Source organism: Poromitra crassiceps (assembly GCF_964638095.1).
Source record: "Poromitra crassiceps genome assembly, chromosome: 4".
NCBI lineage: Eukaryota > Metazoa > Chordata > Actinopteri > Beryciformes > Melamphaidae > Poromitra > Poromitra crassiceps.
Window position 1 is genome coordinate 17,805,585 of NC_139626.1, and position 23,906 is coordinate 17,829,490.

Consider the following 23,906-nt stretch of genomic DNA (forward strand, 5'->3'; position numbering starts at 1 on the left):
GGGGGTTTTGCGCAGCTCACGTGAGATGGCACAAGACGGGGGGGTTCCCAAAGCTGCAGCTCTGCCTGCTATTGGTCTGTGATCGGCAAGCTGCATGATAAACGGGTGAGTTATATAAAAATTCACCCACATACAGTTGTTGTGAAAGGTGAAAATTAGCTATATAGGGTTAAAACTGTGTTTCGGTCCTTTCGGTATCCACCCGCTATGCCGACCACCCGCAATGCCAACCTTAGGTTTAGGCATGGGGGGTGGGAGAGGTTAGGGTTAGGGTCTGGGGGAGGTTAGGTTTAGGCATGGGGGGTGGGAGAGGTTAGGGTTAGGGTCTGGGGGAGGTTAGGTTTAGGCGTGGGGAGTGGGAGAGGTTAGGTTTAGGGTTAGGGTCTGGGAGGTTAGGTTTCGGCGTGGGGGGAGGTTAGGTTTAGGCGTGGGGGCTGGGAGGGCTTAGCTCCAGCCGGTCCACCGACACGCTGCACGCCGCCTCGCTCAGCTGGTTCTGCTTGTGGGCTATTGGCATTGCGGCCTGTCAGCACTGCGGCCTGTCGGCACATAGACGCGGCACCGTAAACATCACTGTTACAAAGTGGGGCATTTTAACATCATGGGGGTGAACAGGATGTGAGCTGCCAGAACTGCAAGATCTGTACAACCAGTGGTGCCTCAGGAGGTCCCTGAAGATCATCAAAGACACAAACCACCCCCACAACAGTCTGTTCTCCCTGCTACCCTCAGGGAGGAGATACAGGGTCCCAAGAGCACGCACAAATCGCTTGAGGGACAGTTTCTTCTCGCAGGCCACGAGACTCCTTAACATATACAAATAGTGTAGTAGCCGTACTGTACCGCACTGCAGCTGCTACCATCATGTATGACTAATGTTCAATAGTATGTTTAATTAGGTATATGCTACTTGCACCTAATAGAATGTTATTATGTTTAATTATGTTTAAAGTATGTTCATGCCATTTGCACATATGTGCAGTGAATGCGCCACTGTCTGTGGCGTGTCTACTGCTTTATTGCTTGTTGCCTCTTGTTTTTATTTTTTATTTTTTATTTTTTGCACTATGTTGTAACGGAGTCTACAGCACAAGAATTTCACACGTGATACTTGTACTACGGAGTGACAATAAAAATCTTGAATCTTGAATCTTGAATGAGAACGGCGGCACTTCAGGGTCCAGCCTCAAGTGGCCATTGGAGGAACTACAGGCTTCCTTTGCAGCTTCCTCTGTCAAACCCCGAGCTAGCGCACTGGTCTGGATCTGGACTCACGCCTCGGCAGGAGTCCGGCTGATGACCTCGATGACGTACGCCCCCGAGGTCACGTCCGGGAAGTCCAACTGCCGCTCCTTCAGCTCCTTCGCCAGCCTGACGGGATGCAGAGAAACACCAAGAAGATTTGCTTGTCTGCTAACTGTCCCCAACACAGTGAAGTCACCCCGCCAAGCTGTCTGCTAACTGTCCCCAACACAGTGAAGTCACCCCGCCAAGCTGTCTGCTAACTGTCCCCAACACAGTGAAATCACACCGCCAAGCTGTCTGCTAACTGTCCCCAACACAGTGAAGTCACCCTGCCAAGCTGTCTGCTAACTCCCCAACACAGTGAAGTCACCCCGCCAAGCTGTCTGCTAACTGTCCCCAACACAGTGAAGTCACCCTGCCAAGCTATCTGCTAACTGTCCCCAACGCAGTGAACTCACCCTGCCAAGCTGTCTGCTAACTGTCCCCAACGCAGTGAAGTCACCCTGCCAAGCTGTCTGCTAACTGTCCCCAACGCAGTGAAGTCACCCTGCCAAGCTGTCTGCTAACTGTCCCCAACGCAGTGAAGTCACCCTGCCAAGCTGTCTGCTAACTGTCCCCAACACAGTGAAATCACCCCGCCAAGCTGTCTGCTAACTGTCCCCAATGCAGTGAGCTGCTAACTGTCCCCAACGCAGTGAAGTCACCCCGCCAGGCTGTCTGCTAACTGATGTATCAATATATCGATACTGATGTATTGATATATCGATAGCCTACTGATGTATCGATATATCAATACTGATGTATCTATATATCAATACTGATGTATCGATATATCGATACATACATAAAGTACCAATGTATCGTCCCACCCCTAGAAAGGACAGATTGACCATATCTGTTGCCTACTTTCCTCACAAATAGACCTACAAGTTATTGCCTACAGTGTCTTGAAATGTCACTATAATTAATACAGTACAAAATATAAGAACTACAATACGCAATAAATACCACCCGTAAGTTACACAATCTACATTAGCGTAGCATTTAAACAAATCTCCATTGACTCTTTTTACACTTTTTTTTTACACTGCTGAGGTGTAGCGAGTGAAAAGTGCTCTGGTCTCTTGTGATTCTGAATACAATATAGCTGAATCACTTGGTTTGTCCAAGTAAAACTAATTACCTGTTAAAAAATGTAATCAGTAACATAATCCAAGGAAGTAACACAATATTAAAGTAAGCTAACTGATTACTTTCCGTTACTTTTGGATTACTTTGCTCTTTCAGACCTTATATGTTGGTTACAGCATACAGCTGTTTCTCATTAATAATTCAAAGTGAAGAATAACATGTCAGCTGGTGCAACTGGCTATTATTTCACTATCACAAAGTGCCATGAGACCGGGTTTGCCCAGAGTGGTGCTGTGTGGGGAAAGTGTTGTAATTTGTGTGCATCGTTCTTTATTTTAAAATTTATTTTAAAATGTATTCCTGCTAATAATCCCAATTTGTATTAAATGTAATTGTAATCTTGATATTTTTTTTAATCTGTAACTGTAAGGGATTACAGTTACGGTAGTGTTTTTTTCTGTAATGTGATTACGTAATCTAATTACATGTAATCCATTACTCCCCAAGCCTATTATTACTATTACACACTTTGGCGTGATACAGGGTTGGACATTCCTATTCACAGTCATCATAGGCAGCAGCTGTTTCACGCCCTTGTTTTGTGTTCGAGTCGGTTTTTGAATCCCGACCAACAAAAACGTCATCAGCCCGACCTCTCTCTGCACAGATATGACCTCAGATTCTCAGAGTAATTACAATACACCGTTAGCTCCACCTTTGGAGCTAACGGAAAATAAACATTCCAAACGGGCGGGCCAATAGGGCAGGCGAGGCCGGACCGCTCGATGCCTAGTAAATAAACAAATTAATTCATTAATAAAGATTGTAATGTTTTGCAAATTATTTGGCGGCCCACTTGCGATACCTTCATGGCCTACCAGTGGGGCTCCGGCCCACAGGTTGGGAATGGCTGATCTATATGGATATAATAGAAGCAGGTAAGAGGGAGAATATGGATTTTTTTTGTGGGGGGTGAACTGTCTCTTTAAAGGATGTATTATCTGAAGCAGTAACTTACGTTGACGTGAGCGTCATCATTCTGACGCCGATGTATTTCTTCTTTGGTGATGTTTTACCTGCAGAACGACAGGAAGTGTGATGTGAATAGAGTGCATCTCGCCATCGCGAGATGGGGCTTAAGGAAGTGAATACTCCATAGATATTTTTTTAAATCCTTCTAAAAAATAGTTTTGTCTCTCCTGATTCTGAATATAGCTGAATCATTATTATGTTTCAGTCTGTCATGTGACTCACCTTTGGCCTGGGGTGTGTTCAATCTGTTAAACATTGTGCACCGTGTGCTACATTTTCATGGGCCATATCTTACGCCCAAGTGCAAGGACAAATCTTTGCTCGTTCCTCCCACTCAAAACTCACCTTTTTTTCTTTTAATTACCTTCTACTGAATTAGCATCTAGTACTGCTGTCTGTCATGTGACTCACCTTTGACCTGTCTGTCATGTAACTCCCCTTTAGCCTGTCTGTCATGTGACTCACCTTTGACCTGTCTGTCATGTGACTCACTTTTAGGCTGTCTGTCATGTGACTCACCTTTGACCTGTCTGTCATGTGACTCACTTTTAGCCTGTCTGTCATGTGACTCACCTTTAGCCTGTCTGTCATGTGACTCACCTTTGACCTGTCTGTCATGTGACTCTGCCAGGAATTGTCTGATCTTATCTGATGGGATGGCGAAGGAGATCCCTGCTGTTACCTTCAGCGTGTTGATGCCAATCACTTCTCCATCCTGCAGGACACACACACAGACATGCACACACACAGACACGCGCGCATGCACGCACACTCATGCACATGCACACACATGTACATGCACACACATGCACACGGAGGCAGACACACACATGCACGCACACACACAGGCACACACACAGACACACACATGCACGCACAGACACACGCACACACACACACACACACACACACACACACACACACATAGAGTGTAATGTATAATACTTTGCCTATTTCTGTATTTTTGGAGAGTATCCGTACTCTACTAATATTCTACTGTCTGACGTCACGCCACCTTCACCGTCAAAATAAAAGGCCTCATCACAGGCCTAATCACATGCCTAATCACAGGCCTCATCACAGGCCTCATCACAGGCCTAATCACAGGCCTAATCACAGGCCTCATCACAGGCCTCATCACAGGCCTCATCACAGGCCTAATCACAGGCCTCATCACAGGCCTAATCACAGGCCTAATCACAGGCCTCATCACAGGCCTAATCACAGGCCTAATCACAGGCCTAATCACAGGCCTAATCACAGGCCTAATCACAGGCCTAATCACAGGCCTAATCACATGCCTCATCACAGGCCTCATCACAGGCCTCATCACAGGCCTAATCACAGGCCTAATCACAGGCCTAATCACAGGCCTAATCACAGGCCTAATCACAGGCCTCATCACAGGCCTAATCACAGGCCTAATCACAGGCTTCATCACAGGCCTAATCACAGGCCTCATCACAGGCCTAATCACATGCCTCATCACAGGCCTAATCACAGGCCTCATCACAGGCCTCATCACAGGCCTAATCACAGGCCTAATCACAGGCCTAATCACAGGCCTAATCACAGGCCTCATCACAGGCCTAATCACAGGCCTCATCACAGGCCTCATCACAGGCCTCATCACAGGCCTCATCACAGGCCTCATCACAGGCCTAATCACAGGCCTAATCACAGGCCTAATCACAGGCCTAATCACAGGCCTCATCACAGGCCTAATCACAGGCCTCATCACAGGCCTCATCACAGGCCTAATCACAGGCCTAATCACAGGCCTAATCACAGGCCTAATCACAGGCCTCATCACAGGCCTAATCACAGGCCTAATCACAGGCCTCATCACAGGCCTCATCACAGGCCTAATCACAGGCCTAATCACAGGCCTCATCACAGGCCTCATCACAGGCCTAATCACAGGCCTAATCACAGGCCTCATCACAGGCCTAATCACAGGCCTAATCACAGGCCTCATCACAGGCCTCATCACAGGCTTCATCACAGGCCTAATCACAGGCCTAATCACAGGCCTAATCACAGGCCTCATCACAGGCCTAATCACAGGCCTAATCACAGGCCTCATCACAGGCCTCATCACAGGCCTAATCACAGGCCTCATCACAGGCCTCATCACAGGCCTAATCACAGGCCTCATCACAGGCCTCATCACAGGCTTCATAGGCCTCATCACAGGCCTCATCACAGGCCTAATCACAGGCCTCATCACAGGCCTCATCACAGGCCTAATCACAGGCCTCATCACAGGCCTCATCACAGGCCTCATCACAGGCCTAATCACAGGCCTCATCACAGGCCTCATCACAGGCCTAATCACAGGCCTCATCACCGGCCTAATCACAGGCCTAATCACAGGCCTAATCACAGGCCTAATCACAGGCCTCATCACAGGCCTCATCACAGGCTTCACAGGCCTCATCACAGGCCTAATCACAGGCCTAATCACAGGCCTAATCACAGGCCTCATCACAGGCCTAATCACAGGCCTCATCACAGGCCTCATCACAGGCCTAATCACAGGCCTAATCACAGGCCTCATCACAGGCCTAATCACAGGCCTAATCACAGGCCTCATCACAGGCCTCATCACATGCCTCATCACAGGCCTAATCACAGGCCTAATCACAGGCCTCATCACCGGCCTAATCACAGGCCTAATCACAGGCCTCATCACAGGCCTCATCACAGGCCCACAGGCCTCATCACATGCCTAATCACAGGCCTCATCACAGGCCTCATCACAGGCCTCATCACAGGCCCACAGGCACTTATTAGCAGCTCTGAGCTTTCAAACCCCGCCGTCGAGAAGCAATGAACCTCTCCTTTGGTAGGTGGCTTTGAAATGTTTCTGTGACACTTGTAAATCCGTGCGCATCTCCGATTTCGACTGCTTGGAGGTTTTAGCAGCGTGAGAGGCTACGTCTCATAAGGGACTGTGGAGGGGAGATGATCACGTCATGGCGGTTCTGAAAGGGGCTAAGTCAGCTGTGGATGTGGAGTTTGCCAAACATGAGCTAACCTCTGGATTTACTCTGACATCATCAGGGCTTTATGGGACTTGAGTTTATTTATATGAGATTACGTTTATCTCCGTTTCGCAACTTGTGGATCTGAGCCCATTAACAAAGGAGCAAGAGGTGGAGCAATAATGAGACCCAGAGTGAGAGACGAATGATCAATAACGCGTTTGGTTCCAAAATGAGACATTTGGAAAATCGTTAACACTTTATTTGGATAGTCCTCCTACAGAGAGTTGTAACATTTCAACAGCTTATTAGATAACATTCAACAATTCAACTGTTTAACAAATGTTTAACAGATTATCTATAGAGTCTATGTGACAATTCATGAACCTACACTACATACACTAGGACCTAGTGTATATGTATGTGACCTAGGATAGTAAGCTGCTGAATTCACTGACTGGTGCCAACTGGGTTTGACAAACAGGTCAACCCCCCCCCCCCCCCCCCAACCCAATCTGTATACATTTAAAATAAGACATTACCAAGGCTAGGCTGTAAAATGCAATAATGTAATATGTTTTGTGCTGTCAAAACTTATCTTACCAGGTTGACTAGTGGTCCTCCGGAGTTGCCGTACTGTAACAAAACAAACAACAGCAGCAGTCAGCTGTTTATAATTAAGTTATCCTTCATTTATCCCCATGGGGTAATTCATCCTCTGCATTTGACCCATCCTGATCCTCTATTAGGAACCTTCCTAGAACTAGGAGCAGTGCGCAGCCGCAGTGCGCAGCCGCAGTGCAGCGCCCGGGGACCAACTCCAGTTCTTTTTGCCATTGCCTTGGGCAGGGGCACTGACAGGAGTCTTAACCCTAACGTACATGTCTTTTGGTGGTGGGAGGAAACTGGAGCACCCGGAGAAAACCCACACGAACACGGGGAGAACATGCAAACTCCACACAGAAAGGACCTGGGATGGACCGGGGTTCGAACCCGGGACCTTCTTGCTGTGAGGCAACAGTGCTAACCACTGAGCCACCGTGCCATCTACAGTATACTTCTCGCTTGTTTCAAGTACGTATATATGTATTACATATGTACATACATACATACATACATACATGTACAGTTGCTTTAAAAGTGTCAGTGGTCTACATTAGTAGCCTATGCAAAGCATGGTTTGCATAGGTTCATTGCACTGGTTCATTTTAACATGCATTTCCGCAGAGCCGCAGCAATGGCCTTTGTGCCCTGGCATGTGCCCTAAAAAAATGGTGACACCAAATTCCAAATAGCCACGCCCCTACAATGACCAAATTCCCACCTTGGTTGGCAGGTATGTGTCTCTGTGTCTCTGGACTCACGTTGATGATGGCGTCGGTCTGGATGTACTCCATGTCAGAGTTCTTGAGGCCCAGCTCCTTGCCTCCTCTCTGGGTGGTGGAGACGATGCCGGTGGTGACGGTGTTCTGCAGGGAGAATGGTGAGCCGATGGCCACCACAAACTCCCCGGGCCTCAGGTCTGCCGAGCGGCCCAGCAGCAGCACGGGCAGCTTCACCTGGACCACAAGCAAACACACAGAGGAGAGACTAGAGTCAGAACCAAACACACAGAAGAGAGACTAGAGTCAGAACCAAATACACAGAAGAGAGACTAGAGTCAGAACCAAACACACAGAAGAGAGACTAGATGAAATCTATTGACATTTTCATCAAGGAATACAAACTAGACCAAAATGTTAGGAAGGGACGAATTGGGAAGAGATCCAATCAGAAGAGAAGAAGAAAAATGGTGTCTGTGTCTGGAGTACCGCAGGGATGACATATTTTTGTAGGCTTAAAAGGCAATGAGATTTTTTGGGGGGGCATTTCGGTTAAATGAATGAAATAAGGTCTGTGGTTAACAAAAGTTTATCAAACAACTACCGTAAGTTGTGTTCAGCAAGATCATCTTCACAAATGAGGACCACTTTTATGACTTTTGAAGTGTAAATGTTTTTTTTTTATGTTTTCAGAAAACGCTAACCTGTCTAACCTGGTGATGAAGGGCCTCCTGCCCAAATTGATGGAGCCCATCTCCCATCGACTCAAAGGCAAGATGCACGAGAGGCAGAGGAACTCTATGCTGATCAGTGATGCGATGTACAGCCTGGTGCAGCACCAGTGCCAAGTCCAGTACAAGGTTGTGGTCCAGCAGTGTGAGGCGGGACGTCCCATGCTGCAGGGCTCCATATGAACAGACATGAACCAGATCATCACCACCAAGGACCATGTCACCAACAAGATGTGAGCGGTGGTCCTCCCCAAGGCAGAGAAGCTGCTAAAGGTGTGCATCCAGCCTTACATCAGCTCCATCCTGGACGTCCTGTTAGAGCCAACCAGCCAGGGCTTTTCCGAGATCCACCATGCTTTCTTCAGGGAGCTGGTGTACATGAGCAAGAACACCCTCAACAAAGGCAACAAGGAGACCATGAGGGAGCAGCATGCTGGCCTTCCACCCGGGGAAGATGCAAAGCTGCTATGAAAAGGTGAGGCAGCTGAGCCTGGAGGGTCTGCAGCAGAGGTTCGAGGTCTCCAGCCCCTCAGTGTTCATGCAGAGGGCTCAGATACTTCACCACTCCAGAGTTTGGAGTCTCTGTTTCTCTCTCTCTATCTCTCCCCTCTCTCTTTCTATCTCACTCTGTTTCTCTGTCTCTCTGTATTTCTCTCTCTCCCCTGTCTGTCTGTCTCTCTCTCTCTGTCTCTCTGTATTTCTCTCTCTAGCCTGTCTGTCTGTCTCTCTCTTCTCTCTCCCCGCTACCCCTCCCTCTCCCTCTCTATCTCTCTCAGATTTTCAATTAAATTCAGATTTCTTTATTGCATGCATGTGTGTGCGTGCGCGCACGTGTGTGAGGTTTTTGCGTGCTTGTAAGGCGCAACCAATAACTACCTGCCAATTTGTGAATTCCTGTCAAATTTGAGACAGCGAGACAGCGATTATCCCACAACAGCCTCCATCTGTGAAGACACTGAAACACTAAACGCATCAACATGAGCGCAGACATGTCACTTTACTCCCAAAACAAGAACAACCCTGTCTGAGCCCCACTGGAGAGGAAGGGCATGGTGAACGGCGTCAATGTAAAAGATAACTGCAAGTCAAGAAAGTCGCAGTTTGTCGTTTAAATTGACATTATGTGCACTTCGTTGCACAATTCAAACAGGATCAGAAAATATTGTCTTTCGCCGTTCACCAACACTTGTGTTGTGTGTAGCTGAAGCAGGAAGTAGGCATTACTTTGGCTCTCTCTATGAGTGAAACGGTGCGTGCAGGTGATACGCCTTGCATCGGTTCATTTGAAATGCAGCACGTCAGTTATATTTTAACATCGATTATGTTTAGGCAACTAAAACAACTCGTGGTTAGGATTATGGTTTGGGTTAGGGTTAAAAACACAACATGTCAGGAATTTGTCAGCGAGCTATTTCAATATCAGACTCGTTAATACGTTAAAGACCACCAGAGGGCACCGCTACTTCCTGGTTACAGCTCCCGACTCTGGCGTATGCACTGCATCCACGCACTTACTCACATGACCACAAGAGGTCACAGTCGTAAACATTGGTGGTTGTAACCACCTTGAAAGTCGTTTTCCTTGTGAAGACGGGCTGGAAATTGCTCGCTAAAAACCCAAATCGGTCAAACTCTTGTTCACACTTGCAAATGTGTTTGTCTTTCTGCAATTATGTGTGTGTGTGTGTGTGTGTGTGTGTGTGTGTGTGTGTGTGTGTATGTGTGTATTTCACTTTTGTTGTGAACGTACCCACTGACCTGACTGCACCACCACACACCCCCCCCCCCCCCTCCTTCCCCTCCCGCACACACACAAACACACACCCCTGCTCGGCTTGTTTTCTGGCTGATGGTGTCTCAAGATGGCAGGAAGGATGCTTGTGTTTAACTGGTGTTAGCAGGTTTGAACCTGCAGGGTCTGTGTGTGTGTTTTCAAGATTGACTTAAATAACAGGCTTACAGCGAGCGAGCCTGGTTTGTTCAACTCTCTTGACAGTTCAGGTGTAGCCATGAACAATCTCATTGGCATTGTTGGAGATTCCAATCAGTCCACAGTGGACCTTTATCTGCTGCCTTCTTTTTTCTAATGAAGAGGTGTTTGGAGGCGTTGTTGGTACCTCTGCATTTTAACAGACTGTTGCTAGCTAACGTTGTTCTGCCACAGTGAGTTGTGAAAGAATGAGCTGAGTGACGTTAAACTGACGAGACTTCTTTCTGCGGATTGACATGACGTGTTCTACTCAAATCAACGTTTTTAGGGTTGTATTCTCCTTTAGTAGACGAGAAGCCAGATATCTGGGTTTTACGGGGTGATAAAAAAAAGTAGAATATGCAGCACATCCCGAGAGTTCTTGGACCAAAAAAGACTCAAATCAAAGAAAGGAAATTATTATTATTCAAATATTTTTTATTGATTTTCACATGGTATTCAGGACTCAAAACTAATATAATCAGACAAATTAAAGCTGCAGCGATGTTTTTGTGTTAAAATGTTAAATGGCTCTATATTCTGACAGCAATCACTGAAATAGAGTGTTTGGTCAGTAACTTGAAACCCCCAACCCCCCGCTGTCCTCTATCTCTCTCCTGTAGTCCTGCATGCAGGGCGCACGTATCTCAGATCTGTATCCTTACAATGTCAGTAGTATGAGGCTTTACCTTCCCTCAGTCTACCCTCCAGTTCATTCTCTGGCAAAAACGCTCCGTTGTGACGCGTTTCACGTCACAACACGTCACAATGGAACTGCAGAAGCTCTGCTCGAGATGCCGCATCTGCTCGAGGGCTGTCGAGGTGGCTTCCAGTGTGGCCGTTATTGTTTATTTTTTATTTTCTAAGTATGCACACATCCACAGAGCCTTAACGAGCCTTAATTAATGACTTGCAGCTGGCAGGGGCGGAGTTTCTGCAGGCAGACATATGGGGCTCTATTCTCCCACAGGCCATCGGCGCTATTACGGGCCTTAACCGCAAAAAAACGTGCCTTGCGCCTGTTTCGGCAAGATAGCAATAGGCTTTAGGCTGCCAAATGCGCTTTAGGCCGAATGGGCGTGGCGCAGTCCCAAAGTGGGCGTGTCGGCGCTAAATACCAGCCTAGTCATATCTTGGGAGCTGGCCTACATTTAGCGCTTTGCGCTTTTCAAAAGCAGGCCTATTCTTTGCCTTCACTGCTTCTTCTCTGTCACCCTTCTCTCTCTCTCTCTCTGAGTTCCCAGCATGCATTGTGTTTCTTCATTTCGCTACTAAATAGCCACCAAATGAGCCAAAATAGATATAAAAGGTAGTTCTAAATTAATGTGTAATGGTAACACAGCCTGCCATTGTCAACATTTCAATATTGGACCAAATAAAACCTCGAAATGAAAACACCACCCTATGTGAAACATATATGTCCTCCTGGGCATATATATACCCCTTGTCGAGTTAACGTGATTTAGAGAAGTAACAGCGGAACGCGCTTCGGAACGCGCTTCTAATGGCATCTGCTATACTGTGATGTCCGTCCAATAACTTGGCCCTATTTCACATTTAGTTTTACAATAAAAACACATTTATGCAATGACTTGACATAATGTAGGGTATATTTATGTGCATCATCCTTCCTGCAGCAGGCGAGAGAAAATGATATCTTTCTGGACAAACTTTCACCAATCTAATAGGCTATATTTTTCTAGCTGATGCATAGAACATTATTTTCACTTTGATCTTGCTATAGTGTAGCGTATTTACATGCTTGCAGTATTGAAACTGCAGTTAGATTGGTTTGAGAAGCATAATAATATGGAATAATAGCCTATAATGCAGACAGACAGGCTGGATGAAGGGAGGGGGGGGGGGCAGAGCGTTTGGCTTTCGTCTGGTTTTGCGGGATCACTGGAATTGGAGCTAAAAAGGCAAGCGTGCGATTAGTTTATTGCACTTATCCAATGAGCATGACGGTGCATAATTTTACGCCTAAAAGGCGTGGTTGTAATGCTTTGGGCTGCATCTAGCGCCAGCACGACGATATCAAGTGCGCCTTTCCACGCCCACTGCTTTGATCTGCGCCTGCCGCTCGGCCTAGAAACTGCGCCGATGCAACGATAGGGGCCATGGGCCCCTATCGTTGCATCGGCCTAGTTTCTACGCCGAGCGCCTGGCGCAGTGGGCGTGGACCAGCGCACTTGATATCTTGGTCTTGGCGCTACACGCAGCCTAAAGCATTACAACCACGCCTTTTAAGCGTAAAATTATGCACCGTCATGCTCATTGGATAAGTGCAATAAACGAATCGCACGCTTGCCTTTTAAGCTCCAATTCCAGTGATCCAGCAAAACCAGACAAAAGCCAAGCGCTCTGCCCCCCCCTCCCTTCATCCAGTCTGTCTGTCTCCATATATAGGCTATTATTCCATATTATTATGCTTCTCAAACCAATCTAACTGCAGTTTAAATACTGCAAGCATGTAAATACGCTACACTATAGCAAGATCAAAGTGAAAAGAATGTTCTAAAGGCATCAGCTAGAAAAATATAGCCTATCCCTATATGATGAGATTAATTTTATATTGGTGAAAGTTTGTCCAGAAAGATATCGTTTTCTCTCCCCTGCTGCAGGTAGAATGATGCACATAAATATACCCTACATTATGTAAAGTCATTGCACAAATGTGTTTTTATTGTAAAACTAAATGTGAAGTAAGTTATTGGAGCGGACATCACAGTATAGCACATGACAGTAGAAGCGCGTTCCGCAGCGCGTTCCGCTGTCACTTATCTAAATCACGTTAAATCCACAAGAGATATATACTGTATAGGCCCAGGAGGACATATATGTTTCACATAGGGTGGTGTATTCATTTCGATGTTTCATTTGGTCCAATATTGAAATGTGTACAATTGCAGGTTGTGTTACCATTACACATTAATTTAGATCGACCTTTTATATCTATTTCGCCTCATTTGGTTGCTATTTAGTAGCGAAATGGAGAAGCACAATGCATGCTGGGACATGCCAGGCAACTTACAACTTATTTTTCCTATATGGGAAGTGTGTTGTGCCTGTCTAAGCGAGGGAGTCAGAGAGAGAGAGATAAGGGTGACAGAGAAGAGGCAGAAGAGCACTGGCGCACTGAATAGGCCTGGTTTCAGAGAGAGACAGAGAAGGGTGACAGGGGAGAGGCAGAAGAGCGCTCCTTGCAACTGGCGCACTGAATAGGCCTGGTTTTCAAAAGCGCAAAGCGCTAAATTTACGCCAGGTGGGAAGATATCAGTACGCCGAGATTTAAGGCTGACACGCCCATTCTGGCCCATTCTGGGACTGCGCCACGCCCATTCGGCCTAAAGCGCATTTGGCAGCGTAAAGCCATATTGATATCTTACCGAAGCAGGCGCAAGGCACATTTTTTTGCGTTTAAGGCCCGTTTTAGCGCCGAAGGCCTGTGGGAGAATAGGGCCCCTTATATTTCTCTGTGTGGAAAACATATAGAGAAGGTAAACACTGCCCATCTACTTATATTACCGAGATTATAATGTTATACTGTACAAAGTGCGTTGATAATCGGCAAAGCCATCCTTTAAGTAAAGAATGTCTTAAAAAGCTGAGATTGCCTTCTATTCCAGGTCTTAGAAATACAATTGGCAGTCTTAAATAATTCAGCCTTAAATAAGCACTCCATAAATAACCACCGTCTGGCCATCATCCACCCAGAATAGCTCCGGGTTTTCTTTCTCTCTATAAATAAAGTTTATATTATAATGTATTATTATAAGCAGACACAGCATGTTGCAGCCCTTGTTTCCTCTCAGCAGTTTGCCTTCTCATGCTAAAAATAAACGTCCAATATTTGAGTTTTGTGGGAAACCACAACAAAGACGATTGAACCCAGAAACCCCCAAAACAAAGACAGCAAAATAATTCAAAGCGAGCCAAGATCGTCCCACACTGACCCCGGCCCCTTTGTTCTCGACCCACTCCAGATATCACTTTTCACCAGTCACTCACTCCACGGCGCCTCGTCTGAACTGGCTAACCTAAAAACCTCAACCCGCCAGCTCAAATTAAAGCCAGGCTCCAAGTTCAGAGAGGGGCCATTCTCCAGTCAGGAGGAACTCACTACATCCAGTTTGGAATGGATCATGAAAAGACTGAGGGGGGAGGGTAAAATAAGAGAGTGAGGAGCTCTCTGCACACATGAGCAGAGATCAGAGAGAGAGGTCATTTTTCACTATGAAAGTGCAGATTGGAAGCTTCCAAATGATGTGTCACACATTGAAATCTGAAAATAGTTGAAGAAGATATCCTTATTTGAATGTTTGTACTCCTAAAAGCAACATTCAGAGAAAATCACCCTGAATGTGGTGAACAAGCTTGGTTTGCCCTGAACAAGCTTATTGCTAACAAATTCTTAAGTTATCTTAAAACTGTTGTTTGTTGTTTTGAGTGTGTTCTTCAACATCTATACTTTCGTAATACAGTATGAAAAATTTATTTTTACATTTTTTAAACAAACTTTTATCTTGATTTGGGCGATTTCATGGTTTTACCCCTCTCACCAGACACTGTGTGTGTGTGTGTGTGTGTGTGTGTGTGTGTGTGTGTGTGTGTGTGTGTGTGTGTGTGTGTGTGTGTGTGTGTGTGTGTGTGTGTGTGTGTGTGTGTGTGTGTGTGTCTATCTATCTATCTATATACTGTATATACACACACACAATGCATCGTTCCCCAAGTTTTGGGCAAAATCCGATAAGTGGTATCTGAGATATTGAGCATAACTGAAAATGAAATGCAAAGACATTGATGAAGAGGAGTGTGTGACGGGTAAACATAGATGAGTAAATAAAGCCATCTCTCCTCACCGGAGCGTCGATCTTGATCAGGGCAATGTCAGCTTTCTCGTCCACGTCTTTGATCTTGGCATCGAAGGTGGCACCGCTCTTCAGCTCCACCTAGCAGCAGGGAACAAAACTTGTATCACCCTGGTATCTGTCATGTTACCCCTGCTCTTCATCCTGTTATGACCCTGGTATCTGTCATGTTACCCCTGCTCTTCATCCTGTTATCACGCTGGTATCTGTCATGTTACCCCTGGTCTTCATCCTTTTATCACCCTGGTATCTGTCATGTTACCCCTGCTCTTCATCCTGTTATGACCCTGGTATCTGTCATGTTACCCCTGCTCTTCATCCTGTTATCACCCTGGTGTCTGTCATGTTACCCCTGCTCTTCATCCTGTTATCACCCTGGTGTCTGTCATGTTACCCCTGCTCTTCATCCTGTTATGACCCTGGTATCTGTCATGTTACCCCTGCTCTTCATCCTGTTATCACGCTGGTATCTGTCATGTTACCCCTGGTCTTCATCCTTTTATCACCCTGGTATCTGTCATGTTACCCCTGCTCTTCATCCTGTTATGACCCTGGTATCTGTCATGTTACCCCTGCTCTTCATCCTGTTATCACGCTGGTATCTGTCATGTTACCCCTGGTCTTCATCCTTTTATCACCCTGGTATCTGTCATGTTACCCCTGCTCTTCATCCTGTTATGACCCTGGTATCTGTCATGTTACCCCTGCTCTTCATCCTGTTATCACCCTGGTATCTGTCATGTTACCCCTGCTCTTCATCCTGTTATCACCCTGGTATCTGTCATGTTACCCCTGCTCTTCATCCTGTTATCACCCTGGTATCTGTCATGTTACCCCTGCTCTTCATCCTGTTATCACCCTGGTATGTCATGTTACCCCTGCTCTTCATCCTGTTATCACCCTGGTATCTGTCATGTTACCCCTGCTCTTCATCCTGTTATCACCCTGGTATCTGTCATGTTACCCCTGCTCTTCATCCTGTTATCACCCTGGTATCTGTCATGTTACCCCTGCTCTTCATCCTGTTATCACCCTGGTATCTGTCATGTTACCCCTGCTCTTCATCCTTTTATCACCCTGGTATCTGTCATGTTACCCCTGCTCTTCATCCTGTTATCACCCTGGTATCTGTCATGTTACCCCTGCTCTTCATCCTGTTATCACCCTCGTATCTGTCATGTTACCCCTGCTCTTCATCCTGTTATCACCCTGGTATCTGTCATGTTACCCCTGCTCTTCATCCTGTTATCACCCTGGTATCTGTCATGTTACCCCTGCTCTTCATCCTGTTATCACCCTGGTATCTGTCATCTTACCCCTGCTCTTCATCCTATTATCACCCTGGTTTCTGTCATGTTACCCCTGCTCTTCATCCTGTTATGACCCTGGTATCTGTCATGTTACCCCTGCTCTTCATCCTGTTATCACCCTGGTATCCGTCATGTTACCCCTGCTCTTCATCCTGTTATCACCCTGGTATCTGTCATGTTACCCCTGCTCTTCATCCTGTTATCACCCTGGTGTCTGTCATGTTACCCCTGCTCTTCATCCTGTTATCACCCTGGTATCTGTCATGTTACCCCTGCTCTTCATCCTGTTATCACCCTGGTATCTGTCATGTTACCCCTGCTCTTCATCCTGTTATCACCCTGGTATCTGTCATGTTACCCGTGCTCTTCGTCCTGTTTTCACCTTTAAATCATAAAGTTTCTAAATTCTGCTGCTAGATCACCAACTAGCGTTTGTTGTATCATTATGTAGTTTATACCATATTTTCCCTAATAGTGGCCATGCCACAACACAGAGTGCGAACATGGCACCCGCCAGATGGAAATTTGATGTTAAGAGAATTTTTCAGTATGCCGAGTGAAAGCTGCAAGGCACTTTGACATTGAACCGAAAAGAATAAGCTAGCAGGCTAACTGGAAGTTAGCCCACTCAGCTCGTGGAATTCTCATCATCAATTACCGTAATTATTGATAATGTATTTTAAAAAAAAAGGCTAACGGACCCCAACAGAAGCAGATCATAAAACAAGGAGGCTTGCTACTCAAATATGAGCAAATATACATATTATTTGGTTCCCCCAAAATCCTGGGGGCTCCAATCAATCAGTAACGACTTTAGAGATCAGGCACACCCACCCAACCTGACTCTGTTGACCTTTGAAAACAAACCACTCTCTCATTGGTGCTACGACCTGTCAAGTTATTCGATTTTGACCCGTAGACCCGCCCTCAAAACAGCAGCGCTGTGAAGTGGCACAGACTCATTAAATGTTGTATGTGGAGTGCAGCAATTCAATGTAATATTTGAGTCTGGGGAGACACTACATCACACCTACCTTTATTCGATGCTTATTGGCCACCACATGGGCGTTGGTGACGATGAGCCCGTCCTCCGACACGATGAACCCCGAGCCGCTGGCGACCGCCACCTCTCGCTTCGAAAACACCATCCTGCATAGAGAGAGAGAGAGAGAGAGAGAGGCTACCCCTGTTCCTCATTTTTCAACATGCAGGGTAGTCCAATAAACCTCTATAGAACTCCCATAACGTGCAGTGTAGTCCAGATTTCTATAGAACTCCCACAACGTGCAGGGTAGTCCAATAGACTTCTATAGAACTCCCACAATGTGTGAGGTAGTCCAATAGACTTCTATAGAACTCCCACAACATGCGGGGTAGTCCAATAGACTTCTATAGAACTCCCACAACGTGCAGGGTAGTCCAATAGACTTCTATAGAACTCCCACAATGTGTGAGGTAGTCCAATAGACTTCTATAGAACTCCCACAACATGCAGGGTAGTCCAATAGACTTCTATATAACTCCCACAATGTGCAGGGTAGTCCAATAGACTTCTATAGAACTCCCACAATGTGTGAGGTAGTCCAATAGACTTCTATAGAACTGCCACAACGTGCAGGGTAGTCCAATAGACTTCTATAGAACTCCCACAACGTGCAGGGTAGTCCAATAGACTTCTATAGAACTCCCACAATGTGTGAGGTAGGTCCTTCAACGTCTGCCGGACCATGCTGAGGATGTTCTATGAGTCGGTAGTGGCTAGTGCCTTCCTGTATGCTATTGTGTGCTGGGGCAGCAGGCTGAAGGCAGCGGACACCAACAGACTCAACAAACTGATCCGTAAGGCCAGGGACATTGTGGGGCTGGATCTGGGCTCTCTGACTGCGGTGTCAGAGAAGAGAACGTTGTCCAGGCTACGCTCCATCATGAGCAATGACTCGCACCCACTCCACGGCATGCTAGTCAAACACAGGAGTACGTTCAGTGAGAGACTGATTCCACCTAGATGCAATACGGAGAGGCACAGGAAATCATTCCTGCCTGTGGCCATTGGTCTATTTAATGCCTCTCTTAAAAGAGCACCTCGGAGACGCTCAGTCTCCCTGAGACTGAGCCAGCCGATAGGTTAACTGTGCCTGGCTGAGCCACGTGTAACGTATAGGGCAAGCCGACTTAATATAAGTCCAGTGTGCAATAAAGATAATTGGCACGTAATGTATACTTACTCTACTTATTTTGCTTACGTACTTTAGACGTATTCTACTTATTTTTGCTTCTATCGCATTTACTACTGTTTATTCTATGCTATGTTGTGTTCTTATTCTGCTTATTTTGCTTACTATCGCATTTACTACTGTTTATTTTATGCTATGTGTGTTCTGTGAGCGAGCTACTGTAACTTGTCCCAATTTCCCCCCGGGGATCATTAAAGTCTTTCTGATTCTGATTCTGATTAAATATAGATTGGTCATCTGAAAATTGTTCTCTGAAGCATAGGCTCTAATTCATAACTGATATCTGTGGTTTATCTCAATTAATATTCCAACCGACTAGAATCTCTGTTAATAATACTGGGGTCAAATAATCAAAATGCATTGATTTACACTCCAGATATGTGCTCCACACAAATAGGATATTGTATGTGATGTCTATGACATCATACCAATACTACTGATGAGGTGGGTGGGGGGGAGCACCCTGATGAGAGCAGGCTGTTTCTTACTTGCGGTAGAGTTCGATATGAACCACAGCAGGGGCGATCTTCTCCACGACGTCAGCGATGAAGTTGTACTTAAAACGCAGACTGTCCGGGTTCTCCTGACCTGAGGGGGCGGAGACTGTCAGAGCACGTGACATACACACATGCAGGCACACGCACACACGCACGCACGCACACACACACACACACACACACACACACACACACACACACACACACACACAGTATGGTTGCTCTCTCTCTTCTTTCACCAAACTCTTAGACTCACTCACAAACACTAAAACACTTTAAACATCCACTGCCTACACATGCACACGCACACGCGCACACACACACACACACACACACACACACACACACACACACACACACACACACACACACACACACACACACACACACACACACACACACACACACACACACACACACACACACACACACACTTGCTGACCATGTGTTTCCAGTATAAATAGTTAGTGGTTGTGAGCGGACTGGGTGGCCATGTGGTCTGTCTGACCAGTGTTGATGATGATGATGATGATGATATAAGTTTACTTATTAAGAACAAACCCTTGAGATGAACCATCTGGTTTTCGAGGGGGTCCTAACATGCAGTACAAAGTTATAAAACAAACACAAATGGAATCAATGTGCTGTTAAAAGAAGGCTTTGGCCATTTTCAACCCGCTTTGTATCAATAGAAGCCCTTACCGTGTCTTCATGTTTTCCTGCACCGAGAGCTCTGCACTTTATTCTAGGCACTTCTGGTTTAGCCGGGGTTTAACCCCGGTGCCCTGGGTGGGTGTGACCCCGGTGCCCTGGGCGGGTGTGACCCCGGTGCCCTGGGTGGGTGTGACCCCGGTGCCCTGGGTGGGTGTGACCCCGGTGCCCTGGGCGGGTGTGACCCCGGTGCCCTGGGCGGGTGTGACCCCGGTGCCCTGGGCGGGTGTGACCCCGGTGCCCTGGGCGGGTGTGACCCCGGTGCCCTGGGTGGGTGTGTGACCCCAGTGCCCTGGGTGGGTGTAAACCCAATGCCCTTGGGGTTGTGACCCCGGTGCCCTGGCTAAATTTCCACACAGACCTTCCTTCCATCATGGCTACCTACAGTAATCGTTCCTCATTAACTAATTGGCTCGTTCAGTCCTCAACTCTCCACTGTGATAGCTGATGTGTGGTGAGCGATCTGGCACAAACTGGCTGCCATGCATCACCCAGGTGGGTGCTATCGGTGGTGGTGGTGGAGTCCCCCTCCACACACACACACACACACACACACACACACACACACACACACACACACACACACACACACACACACACACACACACACACAAAGCGATCTAAATGTAAGAAAAGGTCCCGTACGGAGCGAGGAGACTCCAGATGCTGTATTATCAAAGCCAGATGTGCGTGATAGCGTATCTGAACTCCAGTCTGCCGCTCTCTCATGCTTATAAAACACAGGAAGTCACAGGAAGGCTTTGTTATAAAACACAGGAAGTCACAGGAAGGGTTTGTTTTGCTATGAAAGACAGAGATATGTTCAGAGCGGTGGGCTGTTTTTGCGTGTTAGTCACACACTTATGTAACCATTTTGGTTTCAGTCCATCGGAACATCTGTCTCGGATCTTTCTTCTCCAGTGAAGTTAGTGAAGTGTCTCGACCCACTGGGAGAGCACCTCCCATCTGCACAACATGTTTTCTGAACAGCGCCGAGGTCACGCAAGGCTCTGCCCCGGGCCCGACCAGTGTTGGGGGTAACGCATTACAAAGTAACACAACATTACTGTAATCACATTACATTTGTCTGTAACGAGTAGTGTCACGCATTAGTCCCTAAATCCAGTAATCACATTACAGTTACTATTCAAACACTTATGGCATTACTTGCATTACATAAGTTCTTCAAATATCTGCAGGATCAGGATGGAATCTGCAGGATTATGGGGGGAAAACACCAAATGTGCGGTGCTTTTTCATGCACTCAATCTTTTAACATAAATTATATAATTGGGGTGATATAAACATAATCTTATATGTATTATAACAATCACTGTATTCACAAGACTAAACAGACAACACGGATATAGTTTAGATAGTTTAGATAAACAGCCAATTTACTAAGAAAATTTGGGGATTAAACTGGGTTTGGGCCCATAAATGCAGCCAATGGGCCGGGCCGGGCTCAGACAGAACGGGGTCGGGTCGGGTCGGGCTTGATTTTCTGGGGGCTTTTGGGCTCTAAGAGGAGCAGTGAAACAACGCTTGGTTTTGATTCCAGCTGTAAACTCACAGAAGCAGACAGAACCGGCTATTTCAAACGAATGGGTCACCGCTTTTTGTGTTGCTGAGTATATCGCCCACATCACTTGGCGGTGTGTAGGGCCCGTCACATTGGGAGATACAAGGTTTCCACCTGACAGTGACGTCATGCTCGTGAGAAACATTCCAAAATGTATTGTCTGCATTTCTTTATTTAAGCCATGAAGAAATGTTGATTATTTATTTATTCTATTTGTTATAATAAGGGTTTTCTCAACTTCTAGAGAAACCATGGACTCTATCCTTCAACAGAACTGAAAACATGAAAATCGTTACGAGTTTCTTTTTACACGACAACATCAACAGGCCATTATTCATTCTAAAGGGACGGGTGTAACTTTTGAAATGTTTAGTGTGGGGGATTTTATGACAATTATCTGGCACTTTATCACATTATCAGGTTTTATTAGATTTTTGACTTGTTTAAAAGATGAGATTTTATTGCTATCTGACGCACGAGTTATTACATCATGCAACATTTTGCACATTATCAGTTGCTCCGTGATTGTTAGGCTTATTATTTCACCACCTGGGGCTCTCAGCTCTGGGGCTCTGGGATTTGGGGCTCTGGGGCTCTCAGCTCTGGGGCTCTGGGCTATGAGTCCTGGTCGCTGCACTAATGCCTCTGGTCAGTCGGGGCGCCTGTTCAAGGGGAGGTGAACTGGGGGGAATAGCGTGATCCTCCCACGCCTTTTTGCAACTCAATGTCTCAAAAGAAAAGATCTGTATTGATTTTAGACGATCCCCCCAACTCCCCAGAGTAGTGTTGTCACCATTTCAGTCGGACTGATGGGAAATCCCTTTCCGCTCCCTGCGTGTTGCTCTCAAATGCCTCTGCCGCTGTGAAACAACAACAATGCTACCTAGTTTTGACTAAGATTTGGATTGTGCAATAATAAAGCAGGCCTGCTTGGTGGATGGTTGTAAAGATAACAGAGCATCCCCCCCCCCGCGCGCTATACCTGAGTCAGTGTAAATGGAGCCAGACTCTCTCCTGCGCTGGTGCAGCGTGAAACGGAGAGAGTCTGGCAAGCGAGAGTAGTGATCGTGATAGTGTTAGTGATAGCCAGTTTTTCTGCACACGAGGTGAAATGTGATTGCGAGGCTGGAGTGGCCGAACCAGGAAAACATTCCTGTGTTTCCTGAAAGCGCAGAGTCACCACTGAGCGACCATGTTTTTTTTTTCTACACAGTCTCCAGGCCGGCTGGCGGCTCGCTGGCGCTGTTGGCGCCGCTCACCAAACGTCTGGGAGCCGAGACTAGCGGCTCGCTCACAGGTCCGAGCACCAAGCCAACGAGGAGAAGAAAGGAGAAACATTCTGATGTTGAATCTGGGTTAAATAAGTGTTCGACCCAGATCTGCCGCCTGCTTAGGAAGTTACACAATCCACCAATCAGTTCCAATAGGTGACTCATCACACAGGATTTTAGATGGCGTGTGTGTGTGTGTGTGTGTGTGTGTGTGTGTGTGTGTGTGTGTGTGTGTGTGTGTGTGTGTGTGTGTGTGTGTGTGTGTGTGTGTGTGTGCCAGATCTCTCTCTCAGAGAAGCCGCTCATTTAGCCGCCTAAGATGAACAGATGGAAGATGGGAGGAAAGGAGAGAGAGGAGGAGAGGGATGAAAGGAGAGAGAGAGGAGAGGGAAGAAAGGAGAGAGGAGGAGAGGGAATGAAATGGGAAGAGAGAACTTGGGAAAGAAGAGGGGGATCTCAGAGGGAGGAGGACAGAACATAGGAGACAAGGAAAGAAAATAGGAAACGGGAGAATTTTCGACCACCCAAACCCCCCCCCCCCCCTTCCCCCCGTCTTTATTGATTATGATTTTCCGTTTTGGTGCGAGTAAATGTTCTACAAACAGGAGAGACCATACTGTTGTAGAATCTATGATTCTGAATATCGCTGAATTGGTTTGACCATGTAACTATTTTTTATAAGGAGTTTTTCCCCAAAACATCTTTGGAAAAATTAATGGGGACTCTAATCCCCTTAGATCCCATGTCAAACCCGGAACAGGGCGTGACTTTGATTTGGTTCTATTGGTTTGAATCTGAACCACCAGTGGTTCGCACCAATCAGCGTCCTATGAGGCAGCTGCGGGCGGGCTTTGGTGTGACGCCAGCGAGAGTGAGGCTGTGATAGACATGATAGACAGACGAGTCATCCAATCACCTGCCAGGTATTTTTTTGAAAGAGCCTGGCCTTTGAAATGGTTTCCAGATGGCTATGTGAAAACAAAACATCTGGCAGTGTCAGGTTATCCAAACAC

General features: G+C 46.5%; 1 protein-coding gene across 1 annotated transcript in view; it reads right to left on the bottom strand.

Moving 5' to 3' along the window:
• Nucleotides 1–23,906, bottom strand: part of LOC310774639 (serine protease HTRA1B-like) — a 31,436-nt gene that overhangs the window by 3,917 nt on the left and 3,613 nt on the right. The window contains exons 3-10 of the mRNA XM_083634739.1: nt 19,321–19,420; nt 17,633–17,747; nt 15,280–15,369; nt 7,760–7,954; nt 6,999–7,031; nt 4,009–4,123; nt 3,395–3,452; nt 1,276–1,371 (exon numbers count right to left, since the gene is read on the bottom strand). Of these exons, the coding sequence (XP_083490865.1) occupies nt 1,276–1,371; nt 3,395–3,452; nt 4,009–4,123; nt 6,999–7,031; nt 7,760–7,954; nt 15,280–15,369; nt 17,633–17,747; nt 19,321–19,420 (802 nt within the window). The remainder of the gene's footprint in view (nt 1–1,275; nt 1,372–3,394; nt 3,453–4,008; nt 4,124–6,998; nt 7,032–7,759; nt 7,955–15,279; nt 15,370–17,632; nt 17,748–19,320; nt 19,421–23,906) is intronic.